Genomic DNA, 26,965 nt, shown 5'->3' with positions numbered 1-26,965 from the left:
TACTATAGGAAGGGCAGAAATTCTTAGCTTAGTGAAGTGATTTGAAAAAAAAAGTTTTAAGTAGCTCAGCATTTTGACAGAAGTCTACAAGCCTGAATGTCAACTCTGAACATAAATGGAAAACTATATTTCTATTAAGGGAGGGTAGGAGAGAACCTTTTGTGGTTTCTATCCTAGCTGTTGCTTTTATAAGGCACTTTAAGCACATGACCTCTTAAGCATATCTTGTTTCTGCCCAACAGAATAATGAAATATGATTGGTCTCCATGCACTTATTGCCTTTATTTTCCCAGTCTCTGTGTCACGGTCATGCTATTTCTGTGGCTGCTTCCTTTCACTGGTGGAGAAGTCTAGCTGTTGTCCTCCTGAAAAATACCAGCAAGAGGGCTGTTCTCATTGGCCTAATGAAGAGCAGAAATATTGGCTAAATTTCTGTACATCCAAAATGGAGAGAAACTTCACTGAAGAAGGAATTCAGCAGACCCTCCATCTTCCCTGGGACATTGGCAAGGTCACAGATGAGGAAGAGAAGCAGTTTTGTCAGTGAGTAATAATATTTATTTTTTGTAATGTCATTTTCATTATTTTTATTTGATTCTTCATAACACAGGCAGTTTGAAGTATATGCAAAAATAATAGTGTTTGGTCCCACACCATTGTATGTAATTGCTGACAAGTACAACCTTATAAGATGTTGTCATTGTCATATCGGTGTCTGCTTCCAGTTATATACAACATACAGACTAGCTATCATGTATACACAGAAGCAAGGATGAAGAAAAGTAAAGTTGGTCTCTATTAATTTTTACAGTAATTAGAGTGTGTTATGATAGTACAACTAATCTCTTCCTCTCTAATATGTTTATTTCAAACATTATTTACGTATACACATTTATGCTGTTTATTGATTTCTGATTTTATATTACAAGGTACAAGGCAGCCCACATGGTTTTTAATATCCAAAACACATGTGGTTAATGTAAAAGCAATGGTGACGCTGAAAAAGCAGCAAGTTGACAAAGCAATATGATTTCAATGTCAAATTTTCCTTACGTTTTTGTTTTGTTTTTAAAAATGGAAAAATGCCATGTTACTAAAAAATCTCAGTAATTGCTGGTGTCTCTTTTGATCAGCTCAGAATATGGCACTGTATTTATTTGCTTATCATATGCACACATATATGCTGAAGTTTGTTTTTTAATCAAAGCATCAGATGTTAATGGATGCACTTCTTAAATAAAATGAACATTTTAAATTGAGGGACTGTAACATATTTGCGACCTCACAGTCTGCTAACATCTTGCTCTTCCTAATGATCAAGGCATCATCTCTGTGCTGCTGGCAGAACTGCAGAGAAATAAGATAGAAACAGTGATCTAATTCTAAAAATTAGTTTTTAGAATTGGTATCAACTCAAAACTTATTTCTGTTGTTATTTACATTTTAATGCTATCTTTCTGGGTCAGGCGAAATGGTTTCTCTCTGCTGTGTCCGTACAACGAACCCCAATGGGTAGGAAAGATTAAGAACAAGCAACTGGCCCAAGGTCATCTCAAGAGCTTTATAGCTGAGCATAGATTTGGACTTGATTCTTCCCAGTTAACTCAAGCACCTATCTGCAATACCATGTCCTCTTGATATAGCATAAAACTAATTTCCCCCTCAGTTTCTGAACTTACTTCCGCTGCACTGCTTTCTTACTGCCCTTCCTATGCTGGTTCCATCAAGCAAGAGATGAATGGAAGGAAAATGAAAATGATATAGTTTGGAGTTGCCTTATCAATATTTCTGATAAGTAATATCAGATAAGTAAGTGGCAGTAACCAAGTCATACACTGTGCCCCGTGCCCCTTCCAAGCAGATCAGGGAAAAGGGCTTTTAACTGTAGTCTTTTTTATGTTAAACTGACTGGCTAGGTGGGCTTTGTGATACAAAAGGAATATCACAGGATCATTAACAAAAGATAGCAGGAAAGCTAGAATATTAGCCATTAGCAAAATACAGCTTGATGATCAGAAGTTGATTCCAAATTGAATCCTCCCTTCTCAACCAAATGGAGTTAGCTCCATCCTCAGGGTGGTTCCTGCTGGTTGCGGGCCAGATGTTGGGGATGCTGGATACAATTCAATTGATGTGCCATTTTGATCTGAAGCTGGACTATGGGTTTCTGAGGTAACAACCTTGGAAGGCTGTATTTTGGGAGAAGCAGGCCTCACCTGTACACTCAGGCATCAGTTAAACAGTAAATTCATTGGCAATTGATCAGTTAAACAGTAAATTCATTGGCAATTGAGAGAACAACCACATTCAGAGTTTCCTGGTGCTGGTGCAGCAGTTTGCTAGTGAGGCAGAAACATATAGATCTATATGAGAGAAGCTGTTGTCAGTGCTTCTACAGCAATTAATCATGTGCCACTGAGGGAGGACTCATTGACCTTCCCCACACAATTCTTCAGACATCCATTCTTCAGTGTTGAATGGACACGTTTGGAGAGAAGTGCTCCAGCCCTTCCCACTCTCTGGTGTTGCAGGGAGTGCAACAGTCTGAAAAGAATAACCTTCTGTATCTGTGTCTTAATCAACTTGATTAAGAGCCTAGTGTGCTTAGTCGTATGGTGAACTTCCATGGATGCAGGAGGTTCCCATCTTTAGACTTTCGTCCTGTATCCTACTGGGTGGCAGATATGATGAAGTGAGGCAGGGCGGCAGGGCCGTCTGAACAGCATTATGGGCCCCGGGCAAAGCAGTGTACTGGGGCCCCTTCGACAACTACAACTACTGTTAATTTTTGGAAGTTTTCCCATTTTCCAAGGGTTAACATACACAGATTAGTATGGGGCCCATGGGCAAGTGCCCATCAGGCCCATGCACTAAGATGGCCCTGCAGGGCGCGAGTGGTCCTCTCTTCACATGTTCATTCAACAGGGAAAAATTAATGACTGAAGAGAGATTATGAGTATGCTAAAAGTGTCTTTTATGAAGAGACCAAGAGTCTTCCATCTCCTTTATTTCTCAGTCATGTGCTGCGAACTGTCATCTTGCCTGGATTTCATGCTTATGCCATAGTAACTGGATGCTACTTTTCAAAATGTATTTCCAAAGGCAACTTCATGTAAGCTGAATTATGTGTTGTAGTATTCTCTGCTCATCTATCTTGACTGATCTGTGAATGAACTAAAAGCAAAATTGTTCGGCATCAAAGGTCCAAATTATATATAGCTAACAGCATTTCTGCTAGGAAGGAGTAGCCAGACCATAAGGAGGATGTTAATCCATTTCTAAAAGGTGCATGTGTTTAGCAGGGAAAACACCAGTGCTGAAGCATTTCCATCAAGAAAAGTGTATCCCTCCACCCATTAATGAAATCTGCAAAAGTTTTAAAAAGAACAAAAACAGAACTGGAGAACGCTTTGTGCATCTCCATGGTTGCATCTAGTTAGTCCTAAAAGGAGAAAATATCATTTCAATCCAAACTGACTTGTTGGTGTGACTGCTTCTTTTGCAATGCAGCACATTATCCTTCCTGTAGCTAGACATGAAAAACTGCACAAAGAAGAATAAAACCAGGATTTTATTCAAATAAAGGACAGCAGTAAACACCGACTTAAAGCCCATTACTATTAAAGAGTTCTGCCATTGTATTTCTCACAAATCTGACAAACCAAGAGACTTTGTGTCGTTCAGTGCATGCCTAGATAGTGAATGTATTTGTTACTGCTTTCTTCGTGCAGCCAAACACACACTGAAAACTTTCCTTTGAAGACAGTGATTACATTTTGACCTTTTAAAGCTTGCTTCCAGAGTAAAGATTTTTATCTCACATTACAGATAATTGCTGACTGGATTTAATGCAATCCTCCCAGAGAGCAGGAACTGAAGAGCTGGGGATGTCTGCGATTTAATAGATCATTTATCTTGCCAGGGAAGGAGGTGGTAACTTGATCTCTCCTCATCCAAAGGCCTTGCAGTTTCCTACCTGTCGGCTGTGCTTATTTGTTCATATGCCTCACAAATGGCAATGCAAAGCATCCATCCTGCTTGTAGTTAATTACCACTATCTAAAGAGAGTTAGGCATGACTTCAATGAGTTAAAATGATAGGGTGGCCTTCTGCTGCACAAAAAGAAGGGAAAGCAACGCCTGACAAAAGAGACAGAGGTTTGCATGCATCTTCTATGTGTGAAGCTATTTGTGTAGACAAAACATCAAAAAATGATAATTCAAATAAAAATGCAATACATAAAATGCCCTAATGTGACCAGGTGAACTGTGTGCCTGGTAAGTTTGCAACTTCATTGTGCAACTTCATGCTATTTCTCTCTCTTCCTGTTTCTTGATCTTTTAAAACTGCACTTAAGTTTCAAACAGAGGATTGTCTGATGCTAAGTACAGCACGAGGCAACATTCTTTTAAGTGGGCCCACCTTGGCTGAAATGCAGGTAATGGATAGAGAGCAGGGGTAGGCAGACTTCCAGCATGCAGGGTTTTTTCCTTTACTGAAACACTATGATCTACCAACCCAAAGATACAATATAGTGAGAAGGAGGAAGAAAAGCAACAAAAACCTACACCTGGAATTAAGAGAAAAGCACCTCTTTCTATCTATACCTGAACAGCTCCCAGTTCTTTCAAATAAAAAACTGCTCCTAGTTTTCTTCATTTTAGTAGCCTATTTTTAAAAATTGCCTTTGTTAAACAATTGGAGCTAAGGTATCCTTGCCTATCTACTGCAAATTATGAAGAAGTCAGTACATTCTCATCTCCCATCTTTCTACCCTGCTGTACAGTATTCCAATTGACTGCTGTACAGTCAATTCCAAGAGTAGAGTTTTATACTTGCCACTTACTCATTCCATTTAGAGTTGAACCATATTTGATTAAGGGTAGCATCCAGGATCCACCTCCCTGAAGGGTAAAGACTCCATGTACTGAAGGCCCCCCCACGTATCCACAACAGCTAACCCCATTCATCTTGGTCTCCTGACTCTCTGTGTAGTGTTTCAGGAGGCTGTAGAAGCTGCCATGTTCTGTGATTCATCCTGCATAAATTTGGACCTATCCGTAAGTCAGAACTCTGCTTCCAGAAGTCAGAACTCTGCTAATTCAGACTAAAGGGCACGTGTGAGTGAAAGTTTAAATTTTAATTTGATTTTAAATCAATAAATATTCATTTGTTCATTTTTGCTTCCTTGTTTTCATCAGCAAATATCTTCCCAAAAGAAAAAAAAACTTAGAAAATAATTTATCTCCAGAAGAGATGCCTGTTGGTGAGAGCTGTAAGTGGAACTAAGATATTGTCCAGTTTGTGCTTCATATTCCAAAACTTAACAAGCCAGAACAGAGTTCGTTCTCAAAGGGATTGATATGCAACAACCGCAAGCTGGAGAAACGTGCAATTGAGTTGTTTTTACTGGCTTGTATTTTCCTCCTCCTTGTGCACATAAAACAGTACATGCCTTTTAGAGGGTATGATTAATAATCCTTCTTGTTTTTGTGCAAAAGGATTTAAGAGCTGTATTTCAGGACAGCTGCATACAGATAGGTGCATGCCTCACTGGCCCTTTATTGTTGGAAGTACTCCTATTGCTGTTTGAATATGCATTTGTTTGCTGTGTGCTTGTTTACACTATGGTAGTCATGTGTCATATGGTACAGAGAGCTGTTCTCTGTTTGACGGTGTCATCTATTATTTTAAGGACTGTTTGATCCTTGTAAAGATAGGAAGGGCTCTAGACCTACCTCTAACAATAAAGTGGACCTCAAAGTTGTCCATCAGCAGTTAGGACCTGATAGCAGAGAGAGCAGGCACACAGGTTCACTGACCACAGACTTGTCCACTTACTGAAATTATAGTAATAATTATTTATAAATTTGCATCCATACATAAGTGAGCTTATATAATGCAAATCATGTCATCTTCTTTATACTTTTTTTGTTCTCTTCTTGGGTGATGTATTTGCTCTTTTTTGGCAATACATGTGGCCACCTGGGTTCATGTGCATGCACGAATTTCCATGTGTATATGATTAATGACCTATGTTGTTCTAAAGGAAGATTTAACCAAGGTGCAATGTGCACACAATGGATTTATGTAACATACTTTTATCAAAGAGCAGGCTAGCTTCTTCTGAACTTGGAAAATTAAACAACCCAAGTCCAAAAACATGAACTCTCTCTTTTTTACATTTTTTTTTTCTTATGGAAGAGAAAAAACAGCTTGGTTAATACATCCAGCTGCTGGCCCAGTATAGGTAGTGGACTAGCTTTACATGAAGAATAGAAAAAGTTGTGTTTGCCAAATAAGAAGGGAAGGTGATGCTATGAAATGGCTGCGCAGAAGACTGGAAGGCTGTATGACCAAGCTTTGATGTTGATGACACTGTTGACCTGAAGGGGCAAAACTTGGTAGACTTAGGAGGGCGAAAAAGAAAAAGAAATGGAAAGTAAATGTGAATGGCTATTATCACATGATATAAGAGAAGAGGGAAACCAAAGAGATTCCAGTTTTGTTGCAAGAAGTTGAGAAAATGCTATGGGCACAGATTATCCTTGGGTTTCTCAGCTTTAGTTCCGAATTCAAAAATAGCCTCAAGTCAGTTGAGCACCATTGAGTCCCATGTTGCGTAGAGTGTGCTGCACAGAACACTATTCAAAACTAAAAAGATTCTCAAGGGCACTCAGTGCCAGATCTTGCTGACATGCTTGGGAGGTAGAAACTGTTCAGGACTGTCCCGTTTTTCCCACCGGAATTTTTGATTGGCCATTGTAAAGGAACCCCCTGGGTTAATTAACTGGTGTAGCAGTCAGGAAGCATTCACCTGTTTCCACACTTACAAGGAAGAACTCCCTTTAAGGAGGAGCATGTGCACACTGACTGGGTTTGCACAGTACAATAAGCCAGGTGGATTATACACCAGGGCTGGCTTCTTCTGTTGCCCAAACGCAGCAGCGTGGTTTGTCAAGCCTCTGTGGCAGAGTTCAGACAGCATAACAAGCTACCCTGCCTTATAAACTACCATGGCTTACCATGAACCAGTCAGCAGATCCTGTAACTGTGCAGCAGTTTGGAGCTTCCTTTACAACATTCTTGGCAGCTTTTCACCATGTGGTTTCTAGAAGCGAAATGTATTCTTGAGTCAAGGTGTCTGAGTAATGCCAATTAAATCCATAGTGCACAATACATGGGTCAGAGAGTCAGCACATCTAAAATGCTTCTGAAATACTTTCCCAGTGGTAGTTTGGTATTAAATTACTGCAAGAACCAGCACTAGCCTGCTGTTGTTTCAACCAGGCTGTTGGTAACCAAGTAGATAGTATCTACTTCCTTTTGCTGTGGTAGAAAGAACAGTACGTTGTGCTATTTTCAGTGACAGCACAACTCATGATTGCTTGCCCAAAGGCAAGGAATATGCAGAATGCACTCGTTTTCTTCTCAGCCTGGTGGATAAAATAGCAGTTTACAACAGCCGTGCAGTTTACTGCTGATATTGTGGCTTTAAAGTACTGTGGCTCTTAAGTTAGGCATGTGAATGTATCCTAAAAACAACATTGCACAAGCGGAGATTACGTGTTGGATTGCAGATCACTTATGTCTACATGCTTGCTGATTATGTCTACATGGCAGCTCTGTTTAGTAACACAGTACTAAACTGAAATGGATCTTGTAAGGCAGATTATTTTTCTCAGTAAGGTGGCAGAAGGTAGAAGAGACAGTTTTGTGCCACACAGCCTTGCTTCTGTCCCTTAAGCAAGCCTGCCTTCAGATGCAGTGGAGGATGCCGCCCCATTACCAGTGTTAAAGAAAGATTAGATTGTTAGTCCAGCTGGCTTTTGTAGCTTGAATGGAGTGCCATCTTGCTGTTCACCGTAGTCAACTAAAGGTCTTAGACCAGCGCAGAATTTGATTGGACTATGGTTACTGTGACAGATCAATACAACCACACATATCATCACTGTAAATCATGGGAAGTTCTCTGGATAAAAGAGAGGGTTGCTTCCCCAGCTATTACCTCAATAAACAACCATACATTATTTTTATTCTTATAGAAACAGTCTAGAAATTCAACAACGCACCTTAACTTCTTCTGAAAATAGAGTCTAATCTCCATCAAATGGTATACACTTGGGTTGATGAAGTGTCTTGTAAAGTGCAACACCAATAAATATACAGTCAGCATAATTACATTCCATTTCATTCAATTGTTACTAGCCAAAGAAAACGTCTAAAGTCTCATTTCTGTCTATAAAGCAGTCTCTCGTTGACACATCGATCTATCTGAAATAGACATCCTGTCCACATCTCTTTCATTGCTTTGTGATGCATAAAATTGCAGTGGGTGAAATGCAGAAAATTATGTACTTGATGAAAAAAAAGAATCTGATTGCTATTAAGAAATGAAAATGCATCTAGTGAGAACTCTTTTTGCCTTTTGCAAACAATTCATTTGCTACATGTGACTATATTTTTCCTCTGCTCAAAACAAAAAACCTTTGGATAATGTATGAGTACAGCATTCATATATTTTCAGGTGCCTGATTCTTAGATCGAGACATTTGGTAATTATATCTCTGAATTTGATTGTGCTTACTTGACTATAAAGATGACAGACTGAATATAGAATTCAAGGAGCTGAAAACCTATGTACATTTACAAATGCTTTCTCGTAAGTACAGGTGCACATTGGTGGGGGCTTGGGGGGAGGTCTTAGCTATTTGAACATACAAATTTGCTTGCCATATATAAATCAGGATCTGTCAGGCCTCAAGTCAAGCTCAGAAAGAGATGGGCCTGCTGGTTCCCAAATAGGCAAGCAATGATACAAAGCACCAAAAGCAGATGGGAACTAACAAGTTTGTAAACAAAACAATACAAAACACCCTCCCCGCCCCGACAAACTGTGAAGGATACAATCCTATGCATGTTTGGACCAAAAAAGTGCTAGAACTACCTCCCCCTTCTCAACACGCATAGTTTTACACCTGAAGTATAATAAAAGCATTTCTAATCATAAAATGTAGCGTATAGACCAGCACCACAAAACTGTTCTGTTTTCCATTATTGACAGATAACATAATGGGAGAAGTTTCTCCAGAAGCCTAAAGAGCAGTTAGGATTATGTTTCAAGGAGGATGATAAAATATGATATATCTGAATGTATACAACGGAAGTGACAGATATCATTATTCACAGGATGTTATCACTACAATATATGTTGTTGTTAGGTATATATGAACATTAGATAAAACTGAAACTTTCACTTGTAGGAAAAAAATGTTCTTGGAAGCACAATGTGCATTGAGTCATATAGAAAATGGGGCAGAGGTGTTACTGTTCAAGTAAACATGTCCACTTATTCTTTTGCTACTATTTTGAGGACTAAAGACCAGCTATTGCCTTGGAATAGATAGTCAGTCAGTCTCTGAAGAAGGATTTTATCTTCAGACTAAAATAAGAAGGATCAGATACACATAAATGCCCTACAGCACTGGTACATTTAATGATTTCTCAACCAGAAAGTGCAAGCATCCCAGTGGAAGCCATTAAACATTTTCTTTTCCTCCACTTTGAACCAAGTTATGATTCATTCCTGTGCTGTAAATTAATATTAAAAACCTTTCAGTACCATAACAGGAGCTATAAAGCAATTGCAACAACAAACCAATAATTCAAATCATCTTTCTGACCTGTGAGTCTCTTGAGAAGATGACATACAACATCTCTTACACTGGGTAATCTTTTATACAGAGGTGCATTAAAATATCCTGGTCTTACTGTTCGGGTCCTATGTTTGGGTATAGACTAGCAATTCCAAGGGGATCGAATCCTCCCCCCACAACCAATGTTCTGCAAATTTTCACTTTGCTGACCAATCCTTTCCAGTGCCTTTTGTTCTGCTTGATTACTACTTTCCTTTTTTTCATTCTTTCCTTTGTTCAGACCTGCTGCCTCCTGTATTAGCAATATGGAGTATTCTTCCTTAATCAGAAATCATGCAATGACCAGAATTCCATCACATCACATCAGCCAGTCAGTTATTCATATGTATTATTATTAATTAATAATCACCCAATAGCTGAGACTCTCGGGAGAAAGAATTCATAAAGTACAGTATAAACTGAAAGACCAATAAAACATCATAACAGTTCACTGCAGAACATTAAAAAAGGAATTGAAATAACTTAACTAAAATAAGTTAATACAAAAATGGCAGTCATAATTTAAAAATATAATAAGAACGATTAAACAAGCAATGAAAATAGAAGGCTTTTAAAAACACTTCCAAAAATGTTCACACACAAAATATTTTAACTAAGTAACTAATTTATTTATTTATTAAATTTGTGTGCTGTCCAATTACTAACATCTCTGGACGGCTAACAGCATAAATAAATTGATGACCCACTCTGGCTGCAATTAATAAAATAAAATAATAAAATATGATATTAAAACTGATTAAAATACTGATTAAATAAAAAGGTCTTAACCTGGCACTGAAAAACATATAATGACGGTGCCAGGCAGACCTCTCTGGGGAGCGCATTCCAAAGTCGGGGCGCCACTGCAGAGAAGGCCCTCCTCTGGGTACTCTGTCTCCTAACATCTTTCACAGAGGGTTCCCGGAGGAGGGCTTCTGTTGCCGATCTCAGGGAGTGGGAGGGCAAATAGGGAAAAAGGAGTTCTTTTAGGTCTCCTGATCCCAAGCCGTTTAGGGCTTTATCGGTAATAACCAGCACCTTGAATTGAGCCCGGACTTCGATGGGAAGCCAATGGAGCTGATACAGGACTGGGGTTATATGAGAATAACGCCCAGTCCCCGTCAGCATCCTGGCAGCTCTATTTTGAACCATCTGAAGTATCCGGACTGTCTTCAAGGGCAGCCCCATGTAAAGCGTGTTACAAAAATCCAACTGGGAAGTAACCAATGCGTGTGTTACTGTTGCTAGGCAATCATCTTCCAGAGGTAGGGACACAGATGGTCCCTTGGGCTTCCAAGGACAGCTCCATGTTGAGGAGCACTCCCAAGTTGTGGACTCTGTCGTTTAGAGGGAACTTATCTTTTCCTTGTGAGCCCCATGTACATAAGCCAGCAGAATCTTACTTCAGCTCCAATGCCCAGAAAGTGGCCTCTTCCATACCTGAGGTGGGCAGCTAGTTTAGCAGACTGGCTGTGTGACAAAGACAAATCTGTTCTTTTGGCAGGGGCTCACAAGGAAAAGATAAGTTCCCTTCTCCCCGGCATTTGCAGCTTGAACCAATAATAGTACTCAACCTGAACACAGAGCTGGCTCTAGGCTTTTCTTTACATGTTAGTCCAACACTAACTACTGTCTGCAATATACCATCTCTCGTAAAGGTGAGAAAGTGGACCTTTCTCTGTGTTAAGCTTAGTCAAACAACTCTCACAGAATCCACCTATTGGGATGCCCAATAGGTGGCTTTTATTCCATTTGCACATTATTATTATTATTATTATTATTATTATTATTATTATTATTAGAACATTTCTATGCTGCCCCTTGCCGAAGCCTCGAGGCGGCTTACAACACAATAAAATACAATACAAAAATAACAATATAAAATTAAAATTAATAATATAAAATAAATAAAAATATATATATAAACGATATAAAAGAAGTTATAAAAGAAAAGTTATAAAAAAAAAGAAAAGAAGTCGCCCTGACCAGATAAATATGTAAATATTGTTAACAATTAAAATGACGTTTAAATAAAAAGGTCTTCGCCTGGCGCCGAAAAACAAATAACGACGGCGCCAGGCAGACCTCTCTGGGGAGCACATTCCATAGATTGGGTGCCACCGCAGAGAAAGCCCTCCTCCGAGTACCTACCCTCCTAATTTCTTTCCCGGAGGGTTCCCGGAGAAGGGCCTCTCCCGCAGATCTAAAGGGGCGGGTGGGCATATATGGATGTAAGCGCTCTTTCAGGTAACCAGGTCCCAAGCCGTTTAGGGCTTTATAGGTCATAACCAACACCTTGAATTGGGCCCGGACTTCAATGGGAAGCCAGTGAAGCTGTCGGAGGACTGGAGTCATGTGAACATAACGCCCCGTCCCCGTCAGCAACCTGGCAGCTCTATTTTGAACCAACTGAAGTATCCGGACCGTCTTCAAGGGAAGCCCCATGTAAAGCGCGTTACAGAAGTCAAGGCGGGAAGTCACCAGCGTGTGTGTCACCGTTGCCAGGCAGTCGTACTCCAGGTAGGGGCGCAGCTGATTAATCAGCTGAAGCTGAAGGAAGGCGCTCCTCGCCACCGCTGTCACCTGAGCTTCCAATGAAAACTCTGGGTCAAGGAGTACTCCTAAGCTGCGGACCTTGTCCCTAAGAGGGAGTGCAACCCCATTCAGGGCCAGGTCAAATCCACCCTCTCCGAAGCCCGATCCGCCAACCAACAGGACCTCCATCTTGGTTCCTTTTCTCCACCAATTTCCAGGTCACCCATTGTCTTCCACTATTCTCAAGAACAGGCTGGTAAATACAATCTGGTACTGATGTATGTTAACAGCACCTTATGAGAGGCATTTATCAGTCCATTTCTGAAACTTTGCCCAGGAAGGTCTTCCGGCTTTTAGGTTGTTTTAATTAGCCTGCACCAATTGTTATGCTGTATAGGTGGAGGATAAGCCAAATTCATGGTTGCCACTATGAAAGGTGTAACTAATTGATACCTAAAGATAATAATACAATTGTGCTATGTGTGCAGCAAATAGTCTGAAGTGTGTCATTTTTGTAGACCTGGGCTTGGATCCAGACTTTGTTATACATAACATCAGTCTATTAAAATCAAAGGTACTTAAATCAGTTGTGAATACCTAAAGTCCCTCTGATTTCAACAGGGCTGGTACTATAAAAGGGGCACAGTCCTATGCATCTTTTGAGAGGAAAAAACCCTACAACTTCTGGGTAGGGTATACTATGAATTGCAGTACTTTTCCCCTAATTTAAACACCTATTTACTCTGATGGCATTATCTATTGCAGAGGGGTCTTTAAAATTCTAGTTTAAAGATAAAGAAAGATCAGATTGTTCTTCTTAATTGCCCCGAGAGCTGTGGCTATTAGGTTGGAATAAAATATAATACACAAACAAAAACTATTGAATAGCTGGGCCTTCAATTTGCTCATCAACAGCATCTGAAAGAGGAGGTTGAGCAAGGCACACCTATCACTTGGTCACACTGCCGTATCTCTATTTAAATTACATTAATGACATGAGTCATGCAAAAAATATGCAAGTAGCTTTCCTCTGTTGTCCTCATTTATAACAATTCATAAATAGCTACCATAGGAAAGAAATTCCACTGGCAGGAGGTCCCACTAATAGCTGCAGAGCGCTTAGCATCTGGGTTCCTGTCAGCTGATTGGAGGACCCAAAATAGGATATTCCAGGAGCAGGACAGAAGCAGCATTAGGTCCATTGGGTCCAAAGCTCTGTTACTCCCCTGATGATCCAAGGATTTGGTTCCAGAGCTACCCAGACTAATGGGTAATGAAATAGCAATGCAAAGCCAGGGTATGACAAGAACAACATATAGTGGGGTTTCAGAAAGCAAGATTATTGTTGCTCTGGCATGTCTTGGATATTGAAAACCCTTCAAGACTACATAATTCTATTCAGTTACTGTTAGGATTTTCCTGATATTCTTATTTGGCAGTAGTAGGCTTACTGGCAGTAGCTGGCAGTTTAGTAAATATGGATTGTAAACATGTGTTTATACTTTGACATTAATGATGAACAAAGACTGCCTTCACCAGCCAGATTTACTGAACACAAATCTGTAACACATCCATAATATTTCTCATTTAAATAATGACTGCCTCCTTGCATATGTGTTTTCAATTACTGTGAATGAAATATCCAGGACTGATCCACCATTCACTACTCCCCCATTCATTCGTTTGGCTCCCAATTGACTGCGTGGTTTTTCACATGGTTACCTTATTGTAGCAGGCACATAAGCCTTTTGGTTCTCTTTTTCACATCATACCAAACTATCTTCTGGAAAAAGCATTCAAACCTTACAGACCCCCTTGCTAAATGTGAGAAACTCTTTTCTTGTATCAGGCAGTTGATTGTTATGGGAGAAAGTGTCATGCATCATATCAGTGGGGTCTTAATGACTCAATCACTTTCACTGGATTGTGATCAGTGCTAACCATTACCGCATGCTATGAAAGCATTCTTTATTAGTGATACCGATTTTCTCAGGTAAATATATTGATACGGAGATAACAGGGAAAAACCACTGGATTAGATCCAAAGAAATCTCATCTATCAGGGGAAGCTTGTTTGGATCCATCCCAATATGTGTCTATCAAAAAAAAAAAAAAAAAAAAAACCACACACAAGAGAGAGAGCCTAACATATAAATGATATGCTGGGAAAGATACAAATATCTAAATCCAAGATTAAATATCTGAAAAACAGAAATGAACTCAGTCATTATGTAGAATGATGACCAAATGGAGAAAACTCTTAATTCCTCAAAGTATATTAATTACTCATCTTATCATCTTTACAGTATAGTTTAATAATATGTTTTGCACAAGGAGGTAAAAAGGTATTAATAAAAATGGTGAATCAAAAAATTAAGGGTTGCACAGATTTTCATAATTTGGGTTGCAGGGAAGGGGCTGCATTCATCTGCCATCTTGCAGCACTAAGTTTTACATAACTCATATTTTGCAAGCAACTTAGTAATGCGTTTCATTCCAAAGTCAGTTTGTAATGCCTATGGTGCAGAAAAGCCAGGGTTCTACTGGCACATTCACAGCTGAGTATTATATCCAAGACCATATGTTCACCTTTATGTCAATTTATTATACTTTTATCCTGGTTAAGAGTATTTCCTGCTGCTTTAGCTATCCTGTGAAATGTACATCAGCTGTGCTAGTTTTCCCCTAGAGTGGTCTACCATATGTCATCTCAGACTAATGGCAACGTTCTTAGGTCAATGAGCCATGAAATTGTAGAATTCTATGCAGCCTCATAAATAGCAAATCACAACCAGCATTTGAATTACTTAAGGATATGAAAGGGTGGAGGCTGAGAAAGTTACCTGCTTAAAAATCCAGTTGCTTTTTGTTATCGATTCCTATAAAAGTGTAGCAGGATTTTCAAGGCCTTAGGACAGCAGGTTTTCAATTGTTCTACCTCCAGGAAACTCTTTCTGGTAGACATATCTGCCAAGGACATTTATATACGTATTGGGCCTATTCTTTTTGCAGCTGGGCTTCAAGAGATGTGGGAACAGATTCTGACTCAGCAGAGAACAAGGGTTTAGAATCCACACCTGAATGCCAAAGCCAGATTGCTGAGAGATAAGCCAGGTGGTCCTTGATAATCAGTCAGTTTCAAATACTGAAAGAAAGCTTAGTGAGTAGGATAAGGAGGGTATACAAAACATTATTAATCCCATTGTCTGGTATTAAAAGAGTAGACCAACAGAAAAGTGTCAGGCACTCCAAGTGACTGGCCCTCAAACAGAAGAATTCACCTTGAAGGTGTGGTATGATAAGTTCCATTTGGAAATGAGGAGAGGTATTCAGCATGGAATCAACTTCTTATTATTAAGTCTCACTTCTCTAAAACATTGTTTCTTTTGTTACTGACTTTTGCAATAGCCCTCATTTATACTTTAAAGTCAGCCTGGCTGGTCAGCACTTAATACAGTAAAGCCTTTTAATTAAGGAGCTATTGTCAAGGTCTGCTTGGCAGGATGGGGAGAAAATGTCTGGAACACCTTGCATATCTTTTAAAGACTTTATCAAGGATTCTGAGCAAATTCAGTCAATGCGCTGATCCAGTCTGCAAAATCACACTCACCTGTTTGAACTGTGAGTATGAATTGTGAATTTGTGAATAGCGAAAAGGAAAATTTGATCTTTCACTACATCACCATGACAGACCAAAAAGAGGCCTCCTGAACATTTGCACTTGCTAATTTATATGTATAGGTGGAAATTTAGAAACAATTCTTCCTTTGTGTGCAAGAATGTGCCCAGATGACCCATGTGATTACCTGTTCAGCCTGCCATTTGGGTGCTAACAGCTGATGGACAACAGTTCTTATGGTTTATTATCTTGGAATTAGAGAGCAATCCTTATATGAAGCAGCCCCAAACACAGAGAGCTGTCCTTGGCAAAAGAGGACACCTGGCCCTCTAGAACCCACTGAGGAAGACTGGTCATGCTGGGAAAACTTTGGGGGAATATTTTTCACCATTACCAATCCCTCCATTGATTCACCTCTGATAAATGTCCAAGCAACTCCAAACTGGAAGGCTATTGGAAAGACACCCCTAGAAAAGGGCTTACTTGATGGGAACAGATACTTAACGCCAAGCAAATGAAATAATACCAATGAGCAAGTGGAACCTGCAATAAGATGAGCACTTCTGTTCAGCATTTCATGCTGTCCTCCAGGATATTCTATTCCATTCTTCACCATGCCCAGTTTTTCTGTTTTTTCCTGTTCCGCATGACCACTGAGCATAATGATTCATTGGACTGATATTCCAACCCCCCATGGGTTTCTTTTTCTCCTAAAGAGTGTGCTATATTTATGAAAAAAAACTGCAAGTTCCCACAAACTGATATTTCACTCTTTGTTTTGGTCATACAAACATTCTGAGAACTGAATTAGCTGCTAGTACAATAAGGCTATGCCTGTTCATTTTCCTCCCATAATTGTGTGTGTGTGTGTGTTTAGAGGTGCAGAAATGTTGCTACAGAGGGTGTTTCCAGACAGCTGTTACTGATAATAAATCTTCCACTTGTAAGTGACAAATCCAGTGGAAATAGGGTTTCTACAAACTCTGGAAATCCCACTCAATTTTGTCTACACTGGCACCCTTAGTCTTTTTTATGGGTCTTAGTGTCTTATTGGACAGCTGAATCTTTCACAGTTGGTCATGCATTCATTTTATCCTTTGCAGTGGGCGGCATTCTTATCACCCATTTCTTATATGCACTGAAACATTGTTAGAGTATTTACCAAAATGCCACTTAATTTTTTACCACTTAAATGAAAGGAATGCTGCAGTTCTATACCTTAGTCATGCTATAGTGTATTACAAACGGATGACAAGAAAGGGAGCTTTGCAGTTACCACCATTTTAGAAGGGTAGTTAATGGCAGGGGATAGAAATGAATAAATAATTTCTTCATAACCTTGGTGGGTTTAGCAATACACCCATATGATGCTATTATTTTAAGTAGCATTATGGGGTATAGCACTATATCCCTATTATACTATTTTAAAAAGTTATTGAAAGACCTTTCCTGTCACATTGATTAACCATTTTGATAAAACTGCAACAGCTTGAAAGGGTTCCCCACAGCATCATTTTAAAGTGTATGTGCCACTACAGAGGCATAGCTGTATACCACATGTTCATATAAATGGGACTTTGCTATTTTTTAATCTAGAAAACTGCTTTAACTTTACCTAGATTGATTAAATGGTTGGGAAAAATGGCACCTCCACATGAGCAATACTGAGTATGTGTTGATGCTGGTTCTCTCTTCAGAAAGGGGGAAAAAGGAGGGACCTGGAAGCCACAGATCAGTCAGGCTGCCGTCAGTTTCTGGGGAAATTCTGGAGCAAATATAAAACAGTCAGTCTATCTACTAACAGGAGGATACACAGCTGATTACAAATGTGGGCTGGAAGAGTGCTTATCAGTGCCGCCTTCTCAAACTGAGGAGGAATAGCAAGTGGGGTAGCAAGAAGCAGCACATGGGAGCAGTGCTCTTAAATTTTTAAAATAATGTTTTGTATGAGGAGATGCAGGAAAATTGCAGCTGGAATAGAATTGTGGGATAGCTAATACCCTGGAGGAAGAAACTACATTCAGAGTGATCCTGATAGGTTGAAATGCTAGACTGAAAACAGTGAAATGAAATTTAATATGGACAGATGTTGCACCTAGAAAAAGGAAACCAAAGCATAGTTACAAGATGGAGGATACTTGGCTCAGTGGCATAGCAAGTGAGAAGGATCCCGGAATTGTAGATCACAGGATGAATATGACTCAGCAATATGATAAGGCTGTAAAAGGCAAATGCTATTTTGAGGTACATTAATAGCATTATCTTTTGAAATACTAGTTCCCTTCCCTTCTAGTCAGCACTGGTTAGGACTCATCTCAGGTTAGCCCTGAATCCAATTCTGGACACTACAGTTGAAGAAACATGCAGGCAAACTAAATAATTTCAGAGAAGTACAACAAAGATGATCAGAGAACTGGAAACAAGGATCTGTGAAGATTGGGCATGTTTAGCCTTGAGAAAAGAATACTGAGCGATATTTCAAGTACTTGAAATTTTGTGATACGGAGGGCCAGGTCTCTTCTCAATCATCCCAGAATGTGGGACACAGAATAATGGGCTCAACTTACAGTAAGCCTTATTCTGGCTGAACATGAAAAAATGTGAGTGATCAAACAATAGAACCAATTACCTAGATAGGTCTTGAGCTCTCCCACCATGGAGCCGTTCATGATGCAGGTGAATAGCCATCTTTTTGTAATGCTTTAATTTAGAGTCCTGTAATGAGCAGGGTCTTGGACTCAGTGGCATAATTGCCCCCTTCCAACTTTACTATTCTTTGATTCCCTTAAATATGATTGGTCCAGTGTGGCGTAGTGGTTAAGAGCATGGGACTGGGACTCAGACGACCTGGGTTCTAGTCCCCGCTCAGCCATGGAGCCAACTGGGTGACTCTGGGCCAGTCACAGACTCTCAGCCCAACCTACCTCACAGGGTTGTTGTTGTGGGGATAAGATGCAGGAGGAGAATGATGTAAGCTGCCTTGAGCCCTTTGTAGGAAAAAGGCAGGATATAAATCCAAAAATCCAATCCAAAATCCATGAATTATTATGCATGCTAAAACCACATCCTTTAAAAGAGGTGGAAGTGGAGTACTAAAGGGATCTATACCTGAGGAAATTCCATCTTTCTCAAAGCATCAGACTTTTTCAGTAGGGAAAAAAAATGGAGGCTCCACCAGGAAAACATGGAGAGGGAAATTATTAATGTATGATAGTGAATGCTATGCTAAGCATTTAGTGAATGCTTTCCATAAAATGTGAGTGAATAAGCCATGGCTATTTGGAATTATGACAACAAAGGGTTTTCTTCTGTGTAAGCACCAATATGTGAAGATTTTCAGGCCTTTTCTCCACCCTGTTTCTTTTATCTGGAGAAATCAATAATTCTGAAATAACTGCTGCTTGCTTTTTGGAACCATTCCTCCAGTTTCTGATGTTCCTAAAGCATCCCACTCACCAGTGATGCTGCTGGCAGAGATTCTGTAGGCAATTAAGGACATCTGGCAACTGCTTGACAACCTAAGAAACAGAAGCGCTTCAAGTGAGTTGAAAGCAGTGGTAGCATAGAAGCCTGGAGCCAGAACGTTGCATGGGGACAGATTGTGAAGGGAGGCAAAGATGAAAACATCTTATTTATCCTGGGGAAAGGACTCTAGCTAAGTGATGCAGAGCACCTGCTTTGCATGCAGAAGGTTCCACATTCAGCCCCTGGTATCACTAGACAGGACTGGGAAAGACTCCTATAGACAGTATGTAACACTGGTGGATTCTATGGTGCTATTTGTTTCCTAATGAACGTTGCGACACAAGCTAACGTACAAAATGAACCTCTTGTAATCAACCATTTTAGAACAAAAAGCACAAACTATTATAACAAGAAAACAACAAGAAAATACTACAACCCGTGTACTCAGGACCCTGGCAACAGCATCGATACAAATAAAACTGGCCGTAGAGCTGCAAAGTTCTAATGTCCTTTTGAATCCAGCTCAAACAAAGGAATCCAAAATGTCCTCTTCAACAGGTCTGAACTCAAAAGAGTCCTCAAGATGTGCAGAGTCCTCAAAATAAAATGGAATAAAATGCCAATTCAATTGTATACACATGAATTCATTGCGTGGATTCACCCCAGGACACAAACATGTAGGAATTTTACCTATACCAAGTTGGCAGGACCCTTGGTGGTGACAGCAGCCCCTGCCTCTTCAGCTTTACTATTCTTTTTGATTCACGTTTATTACAGCCCCATACTTTCTCATTTCCACCCCTTTGGGCTGTCCCAGTATTTCATAGGGGTTACAAGTACGGAGATAGACAGACCTGACTTCTGATTTTAAAGAAGGAAATAGAGAACTGCATGGCATTGGTGAGCATATGGGTGATAATAATAATAATAGCAGCAGGCTTGAATGCAGTGGAGGAACTCAACAGAAAAGATCATAATATCCAAGGAAGGAGAAGCCCTGCATCCCATTCTGGGTAGCAGGAATATTATTTATTTATTTTATTTATTAAAACATTTTTATGCCGCCCCATTCGCCGAAGCCTCGGGGCGGCTTACAACAATAAATTAAAATAACATTTTAAAATATATACATTAAAATAAAATACAAATATACAATATAAAACATACAATATAAAACAAGCCGCCCTGGCCAGATAAAATTCAATAATATTAACATTTAAAATACTGCTTAAATAAAAAGGTCTTCGCCTGGCGCCAAAAAACAAATAACGGCGGCGCCAGGCGGACCTCTCTGGGGAGCACATTCCATAACTTAGGCGCCACCGCTGAGAAAGCCTGAGAATAAGCATCTCAGACTTACTTAAGCACAGTAGCAAATAACTGATTTTATTTATCTGTTGATAAATACAAGCATGACTTTTGGATCCACAAAAAAGCCTCAACAAATATAATATGCAAGAGGATTAAAATAGGTCTGTTTAAATGCTGTGATGCACAGTCCTGGCCACAAGCCTGCCACTTTATTCTTTGTCTTTCTTTTTTTCTAGCTTGGCCATCAATGCACTTCCTTCTGTTGCTAAATATAACAATGCATGGAGAAGAATGGTACAGGATGCATTGAAAATGGGGCCATCAGCTTTTAAACATTTTCAACATTTAACGTGATGATATTTAGCTGCAATATGTTTACCTGACACCTGTAATTTAGACTGTAGGAATTTATTTTACTTGTGTCATTGTGGGCAAGATCAGAAACCATCAACATTCCCAGGTCCTGCTTCAGATCAGTTGTGCAAAGGCAGGGCAATATTTTTCCATGATTCAGTGCTTATTTTAAGGTGTGAACAACTGCTAAGCCAAGAGCACATGCTCAGTACAAGCTGTATTTTATGGTTCTCGTTAAAAGAAATAAATTCAAGACAGTAATAGAGAAAAAAGGTACCATGGTCCTAGTTAATGGAATATAGATGTCCAAAGTTTTATATGACATAGAATATAGAAGAACAAAAATTATTAATGTCTAGCGCTTGAGATGACGTAACACAAGATGCTTTAAAACTCTCGTACATTGAGCACTTTTTGGCTAGTAGCAGTGGGAGCCTTGTGCACTCCCCCCTCCCCCCAGCCCCCTGGCCTTTAAGAGCATCATCACTTCAAGTGGAGGTAAGTAGGACTGCAGTGAAAATGCATGCTTGCTTATAGATTAGGAGTGCTCAGCAGCAAGTGACTCCTCATGAGTAGCGCTCCACCAGAGAGTTCTAATGCACTGCAGCTGCTCCATGGGTGAGGCTGTGATGGGACAAACCTGCAGTGCTTGCCTACTTAGGGCTGAAACTGGGCTGTTCTTCTGCTGCTTTTCTGGACTTCCTCTTGCTGATTGATGCTCTGTGCTAATACAGTTTGGACTCCTGCTCAACTTTGTTTCCGGACTGGATAATGTATCCAGCTGTTTAACTATGTTGTGACCTTTGCTTGAATTTTGACCACTTATGCTTGCCTGCTTTCTTACTAGACTACAACCTTGGTACTTGATTATTTGTATGATGACCTTGCTTTTTGGATTGCTCCATAACTCGGAGTCTGCTTCAGTCAAAGCAAAACAGAGAACTGGATCCAGCCTTGTGGCTAGAGGTTCTCCTCTACTGATTTTTGACATACAGGGACCATGAACATCTCTATCTGAATTGAAATTATCATTTTTGTTAGGTATTGTTAATTGGAGCACAGTCTGCTGGGAAATTTTGCCATGCAGCCTCCATTGAAATGAGTGGGTGGGACTGCACAGGAATACAATCTTATTTCAGTATGCTTCCTTGAAGGAAGAAAAGAGACCTTCCACTTCCAATGCACAGTCCACGTTTGGTAATGCCCTGAGAGTGCTGAATGGTAAGAAAACAGTCCATCTTGATTTTTAGCTTTGTCAGGATTCATTGGAGGAGATAAGGGTATTGGCAGCAAGGAAGAAAGGGGAAAATGACATTAAAGAGCTGTGTTGGGATGGAAACTATTTACATGTTATTAAATTATGCAGTCTCTTCTGAGATGGTGTATGGATCTGGAAGTCCATGAAGTAGGCTGGATGTTTACTCTAAGGAAAATAGGGTGTAGTTCGCACTCAGTGGTATACTTCTGAGTAATTACAGGAGCATGGTTTATCATTCTAGATTTAGCTGTGCAAAATGATCTAGAAGTGGATTCAACATCTACCTTTAAGATGCTGCATGCTCCATACTTCAGTCATCTTAACCCATGTATTGTCCCCACATAAGTAAAGCAGCTGATAGAGCAAACCCATTTTCCTGCAATATTTGCTACACACTTAATGTAAAGTTGTGGCAGAATAGGACTGGAATCAAGTTAGCTAAGTTGGGGAAAACAAGTTAGAAAGGTAGAGTCAAGGAAAGAATAGAAACAACATAAAGACATGTAAACAGCATTTTAAGCAAGTTATGTTGCCAGTTTGCTTAATAATAAAGTCTTTTGGTAAATGAGGGACCAGGCTGGCCTGCCTGATCAAACTCTTAGTAAGGTTGCCTGGTGATTCCCCAGTAGTCATTATCTTGCCAAATGTTTCAGCATTGCCATTATCTGCTAGAAACACTATTGGCGACCATGGTTCCAAATCACAGCCCTAGTGGCTAAGTGTGTTGAACAAATTGTGTTTGTAACTTGTTCCTGCTATGTAACAAAGCTCACAGCAAAGTGCTAATTGCTTACCAGTGCAACAAACCATGTAACAGCTCTGGTGAGCTGATAATTGCACACAGAATGGTTGGAGAAAATATTATAAGGGTGGAAAAATCTCAGCCTAATGAAATCTCAACCCATTTCAACAGAGTAAGAAGCATATGATTAGGCAAGAGTTGTATAAGTGGTATTAAGAGGTTTGCTGAAGATTGTTAAAAGAAAGTTTTAAAAAGTTTTGATGGAATGGGTGGAAATTTGGAGATGCTAACCATACTTAAAGTTGTTTAGATTGAAGATCAACAATGTTGTTGATGTTTATTTTTGAAAAATGATGAGGGACACATTTATAAAAGTCTTACAGAATAGCATAAATGGGTGTATGTACCATTGCAATGAGTTTGGACTAGTAAATAAAATTCTAACGAACATTTGTTAAAAGAGGGAATAATAAAGCTTTCATTCTTATCTTTAGTTACTATACCAACAGTTCCATTTTGTTGCTGATTTATGCCACTGATCAGAGATAGATTACTTTCTAAATCATCATGTGTTAACAAAACCTAAATATATACTAGCCTAGTGCTAATTGGTTTTATTAATATTGCATTGCTACCCCTGCAAGGGATAACTCTACTAACTCAGAGTTGGTAGAACTTATTTATGTATTATCATGTACCTGGGAGAAGTATGTAGGCCTTCTGACATTTTATCCTGGAGTAGATTGGGAGAGTCACTAATGTGCAGCCTAAAGACATTCAGGGGGCTTCATGTCCAGGTTTGAATTCAAACCTGGGTCTATCTAGTCTTAGTCCAACCTTTATACCTGGCTGGGCTGCTTCACATGTAATGATGAGCTATACTGCAAATAAGGTTTGGTGGGTGGCTTCTTTGCTAGCTTGATCCATGTTATTCCTGAGAGATGAGCATGTTCTCTACAGCTTCCTGTGGTCTTTATCTCTGCTGTGCTTCTGCCCAGTGGCCGTTGCCACCCATCTTCAGCAATTTACTACAGTACTGAGTGCAGGCATGCTCATCAGTACAGCAGTTTATTTTGTGTGTGTGTGTATTACTTTGGGGAATATTTACACATGCTTAATATCACCTCTGAGACATCTGTGGTATGTTAACAGTGAATTATTTTAAATCTCAGGCAGATGTGTGTGATTTTTTTTAAAGTGCAGTAGCTACTCTCTCACAGTCAGTCCACACTGCTCAGTTGGTAGCTGGTTCATTGATGGTGGTGTAGCTTTAATACCTGTATAAGTGGTGGTGTAAGAGACATTGAAATCAGTGAAGAGACTTGGTCCCTGTCCCTATCTCCACCTTCCTAATATAGCCATTTATGGCATAACACCCACCTATGAGCTCCTACAGCACAAAACTGCGTTGTTTTGCCTTCATGCCCATTGGACTTAGATCACTCAGCTGAGCGCCTATTAATGAAACCATTAAAATAAAGGAACCATTTTACCCAAATAATAGGGCAAAAAAAATCATAGATAATGGCAGAAGCATAGCAGTTATCCTTTGAGAACACTTATGGAATCACACCTTAGTGTTCCAGGAATCCATAGCCATGACAAATCTCAAGTCCATGTACTGTGGTCATTAATGAATCACCAACAAGATGCATCACTGCAGAAGAGGATAGTCTTGCAAAAAATGTCCATATGCTTATCTGTATAGTTGCAAATTTTGAAATGTATTGTATTTCTGTTTGACGTATGATACAACTCACTACATGAAAGACTGTAACCTGAGTGCATCATGTCGTCTCCTGCCAGGTCCTGCAATGGTCAACTTGAACCTAGGGTAGGTGGCTTTAGCACCTCCTCAGCTCATTCCCTGTCTTCAAGATTTTTAAGAAAAAGGATGGGCATATGCTCCACAATGAGAGGAAATCCTGTATTATATCTACAATCTTCCTTGTTTATGTTATAGAAACATCTGAAAGAGAATAAAGTCCCCTCCCGACATTGCAATGAACCTTCAAGTACCGGTAAGCATCTATCATACAAGAGCAAAAAGAGAAGGAAACATGCCCACCTTTGGTGGTGCTAAGCATTCCATGCTGCCTAACTACATCCGTGTCCAAACATTCATGACTCTTCTTGCTTGCAGGATTAGATCCAGGGCAGATATATCAATATTGGCATTGCAATGCAACCCCTTAAATAGACCAGGTGAATATAATCTGAATAACCACAGATATTCCCCAACAGCTGACTCTCAATGTTGAGATCTGGTATATTACCAATGGGGACGTGCAAAACTTTGCTGCAATGTTCAATAGAAAAGCGAATAGGTGGCACTGCCCTTTTCAGCCACTCAGTGCACCTCATGAAGCACATGTAGGCATAAAATGTGCAGCTGCTACCTTTCAGTAGAATGGAGTCAAATTTTCACAAGTAGTATAATGCAATGATAGAAGTTTTGTTGACTAACTGGAAGTGAGTCTTCAATCATACAACCAATACAGTGGTATTCTTTGACAGATGCAGGACTCTTAGCTAAGGAGCAGGTCCCTTACCCCTCCCTATCCCTCCAAAAATCAGAAGACAGACATAAAACTCTCAGCACACGTCAGTTTAATAACCAGGTGTGTGGAAAAGATTTTTAAATGCAATTGATATCATAATGGCAGCACTGCTGTGGTGGAGCCAAGGCTCATGGGGTCACATGAACTTCTTGATTCATGGGCTTGATGATACCATATGCCGCCACGTCCACCTGCTCCACCAACTCAGACATTCCTCTGAGAACCTTTTCAATAGCTTGGAGGAAAAAGGATTTTCCCAGCAACAATATATTGGCTGGGTTCAGACAGCACAATAGCATATACTCAATCCCTGAATGTGTATTCTTGAACTGTGGGTTGTTGAAACATGGATGGTTGTACCTTCTGAATCCAGCTGTGCTGGCAAGTCATGGCTTGTTAACCATGAACATCCATTAAAGGAACCCATGGTTTGTTGATTTGAGGAGTGTGGGTTGTTCTGCAGGATTTGTTAGCGTAGCTGGGCTGAGATGACATGACCCATGTTTCAACAAGAACTCATGGTTCAATAATGACCCCACTCAACCCATACTCAGTCTTTGAGTTCCTCTTATAGTGTTGTATTAAGCCAGTCATTCTTGTGAGTTGTCCCTACCATAATGCAACATGGGATGGATTAGTTTTGAAAGGGTAATTAAATTCATTAGCTTTACAAAATATCTGCTGGTGGAACTCAGGATTAGTAGAAATGGCCATGAAAGTATTTGATCTTTACATTTAAGATAAGTTAGAAGGTGGCATAGTTGTCCTACAGTCTTTTATAAACAGTTCAAAATGAGTCCTACCGCATTGAAAATGCCAGGCTCAATATTACATACTGCTTTAACATGTCTCACCTTAATAATTCTAATCTTCCTCCTTTACCATAGAGTGGCATACATGAAAGTTACTTTAACATTCTCCCCTGTGAAGTAGGCTAATCTCAGACAGTAACTGATCCAAAGCTACTCAGCAAATGTGATGATGTAGTAGGTCTTCCCAGCCAAGTCAACATACCAGCTGCTACATTAATGTCTGCCTGATTCTAATAAACTTGGTATTATGTTGTACTACACCTTATACACAGATCAGCACAGATGCCCAGTTTTTGGACTCATTTTGGGACACAGTTATACGAACTGTCTTGAGTGCTTGCCCTTCAAAATTTACCACTACAACTCTGCACAGCCAAAATATACTTTTGCATACGTGCATAAAGATTTTCTAAACTACGAATGTTTCCAAATTAAAGAGATAAGGACCCTGTTCCAATTGTTGCCATAAGATATCACTAAGGCAGAAATTTTAGTGAGCTTTCAAAAAAAGAGTACTGCTTATAAGATTGTGGATTGCCCTGTAGTACAAGAAGGCATACTTAAAAGGAATTATAATTCTGCTCTAAGATGTAAGAAGAAATGAACAAACAAA

At 39.7% G+C, this 26,965-nt stretch overlaps 1 protein-coding gene across 1 annotated transcript in view; it reads left to right on the top strand.

Moving 5' to 3' along the window:
* Positions 1–445: 445 nt before the first annotated feature.
* The window catches only part of FRMPD4 (FERM and PDZ domain containing 4), a 349,502-nt gene continuing 322,982 nt past the window's right edge, over positions 446–26,965 (top strand). Inside the window, exon 1 of the mRNA XM_044449615.1 lies at positions 446–543. Coding sequence (XP_044305550.1) covers positions 446–543 — 98 coding nt within the window. The remainder of the gene's footprint in view (positions 544–26,965) is intronic.

The sequence above is a fragment of the Varanus komodoensis genome, unplaced genomic scaffold (assembly GCF_004798865.1).
Source record: "Varanus komodoensis strain SLA01 unplaced genomic scaffold, ASM479886v1 scaffold1, whole genome shotgun sequence".
Taxonomy (NCBI): Eukaryota; Metazoa; Chordata; class Lepidosauria; order Squamata; family Varanidae; genus Varanus; species Varanus komodoensis.
Note: the sequence above shows the minus strand (reverse complement) of the source record. Positions and strands in the feature narration are given on the sequence as shown.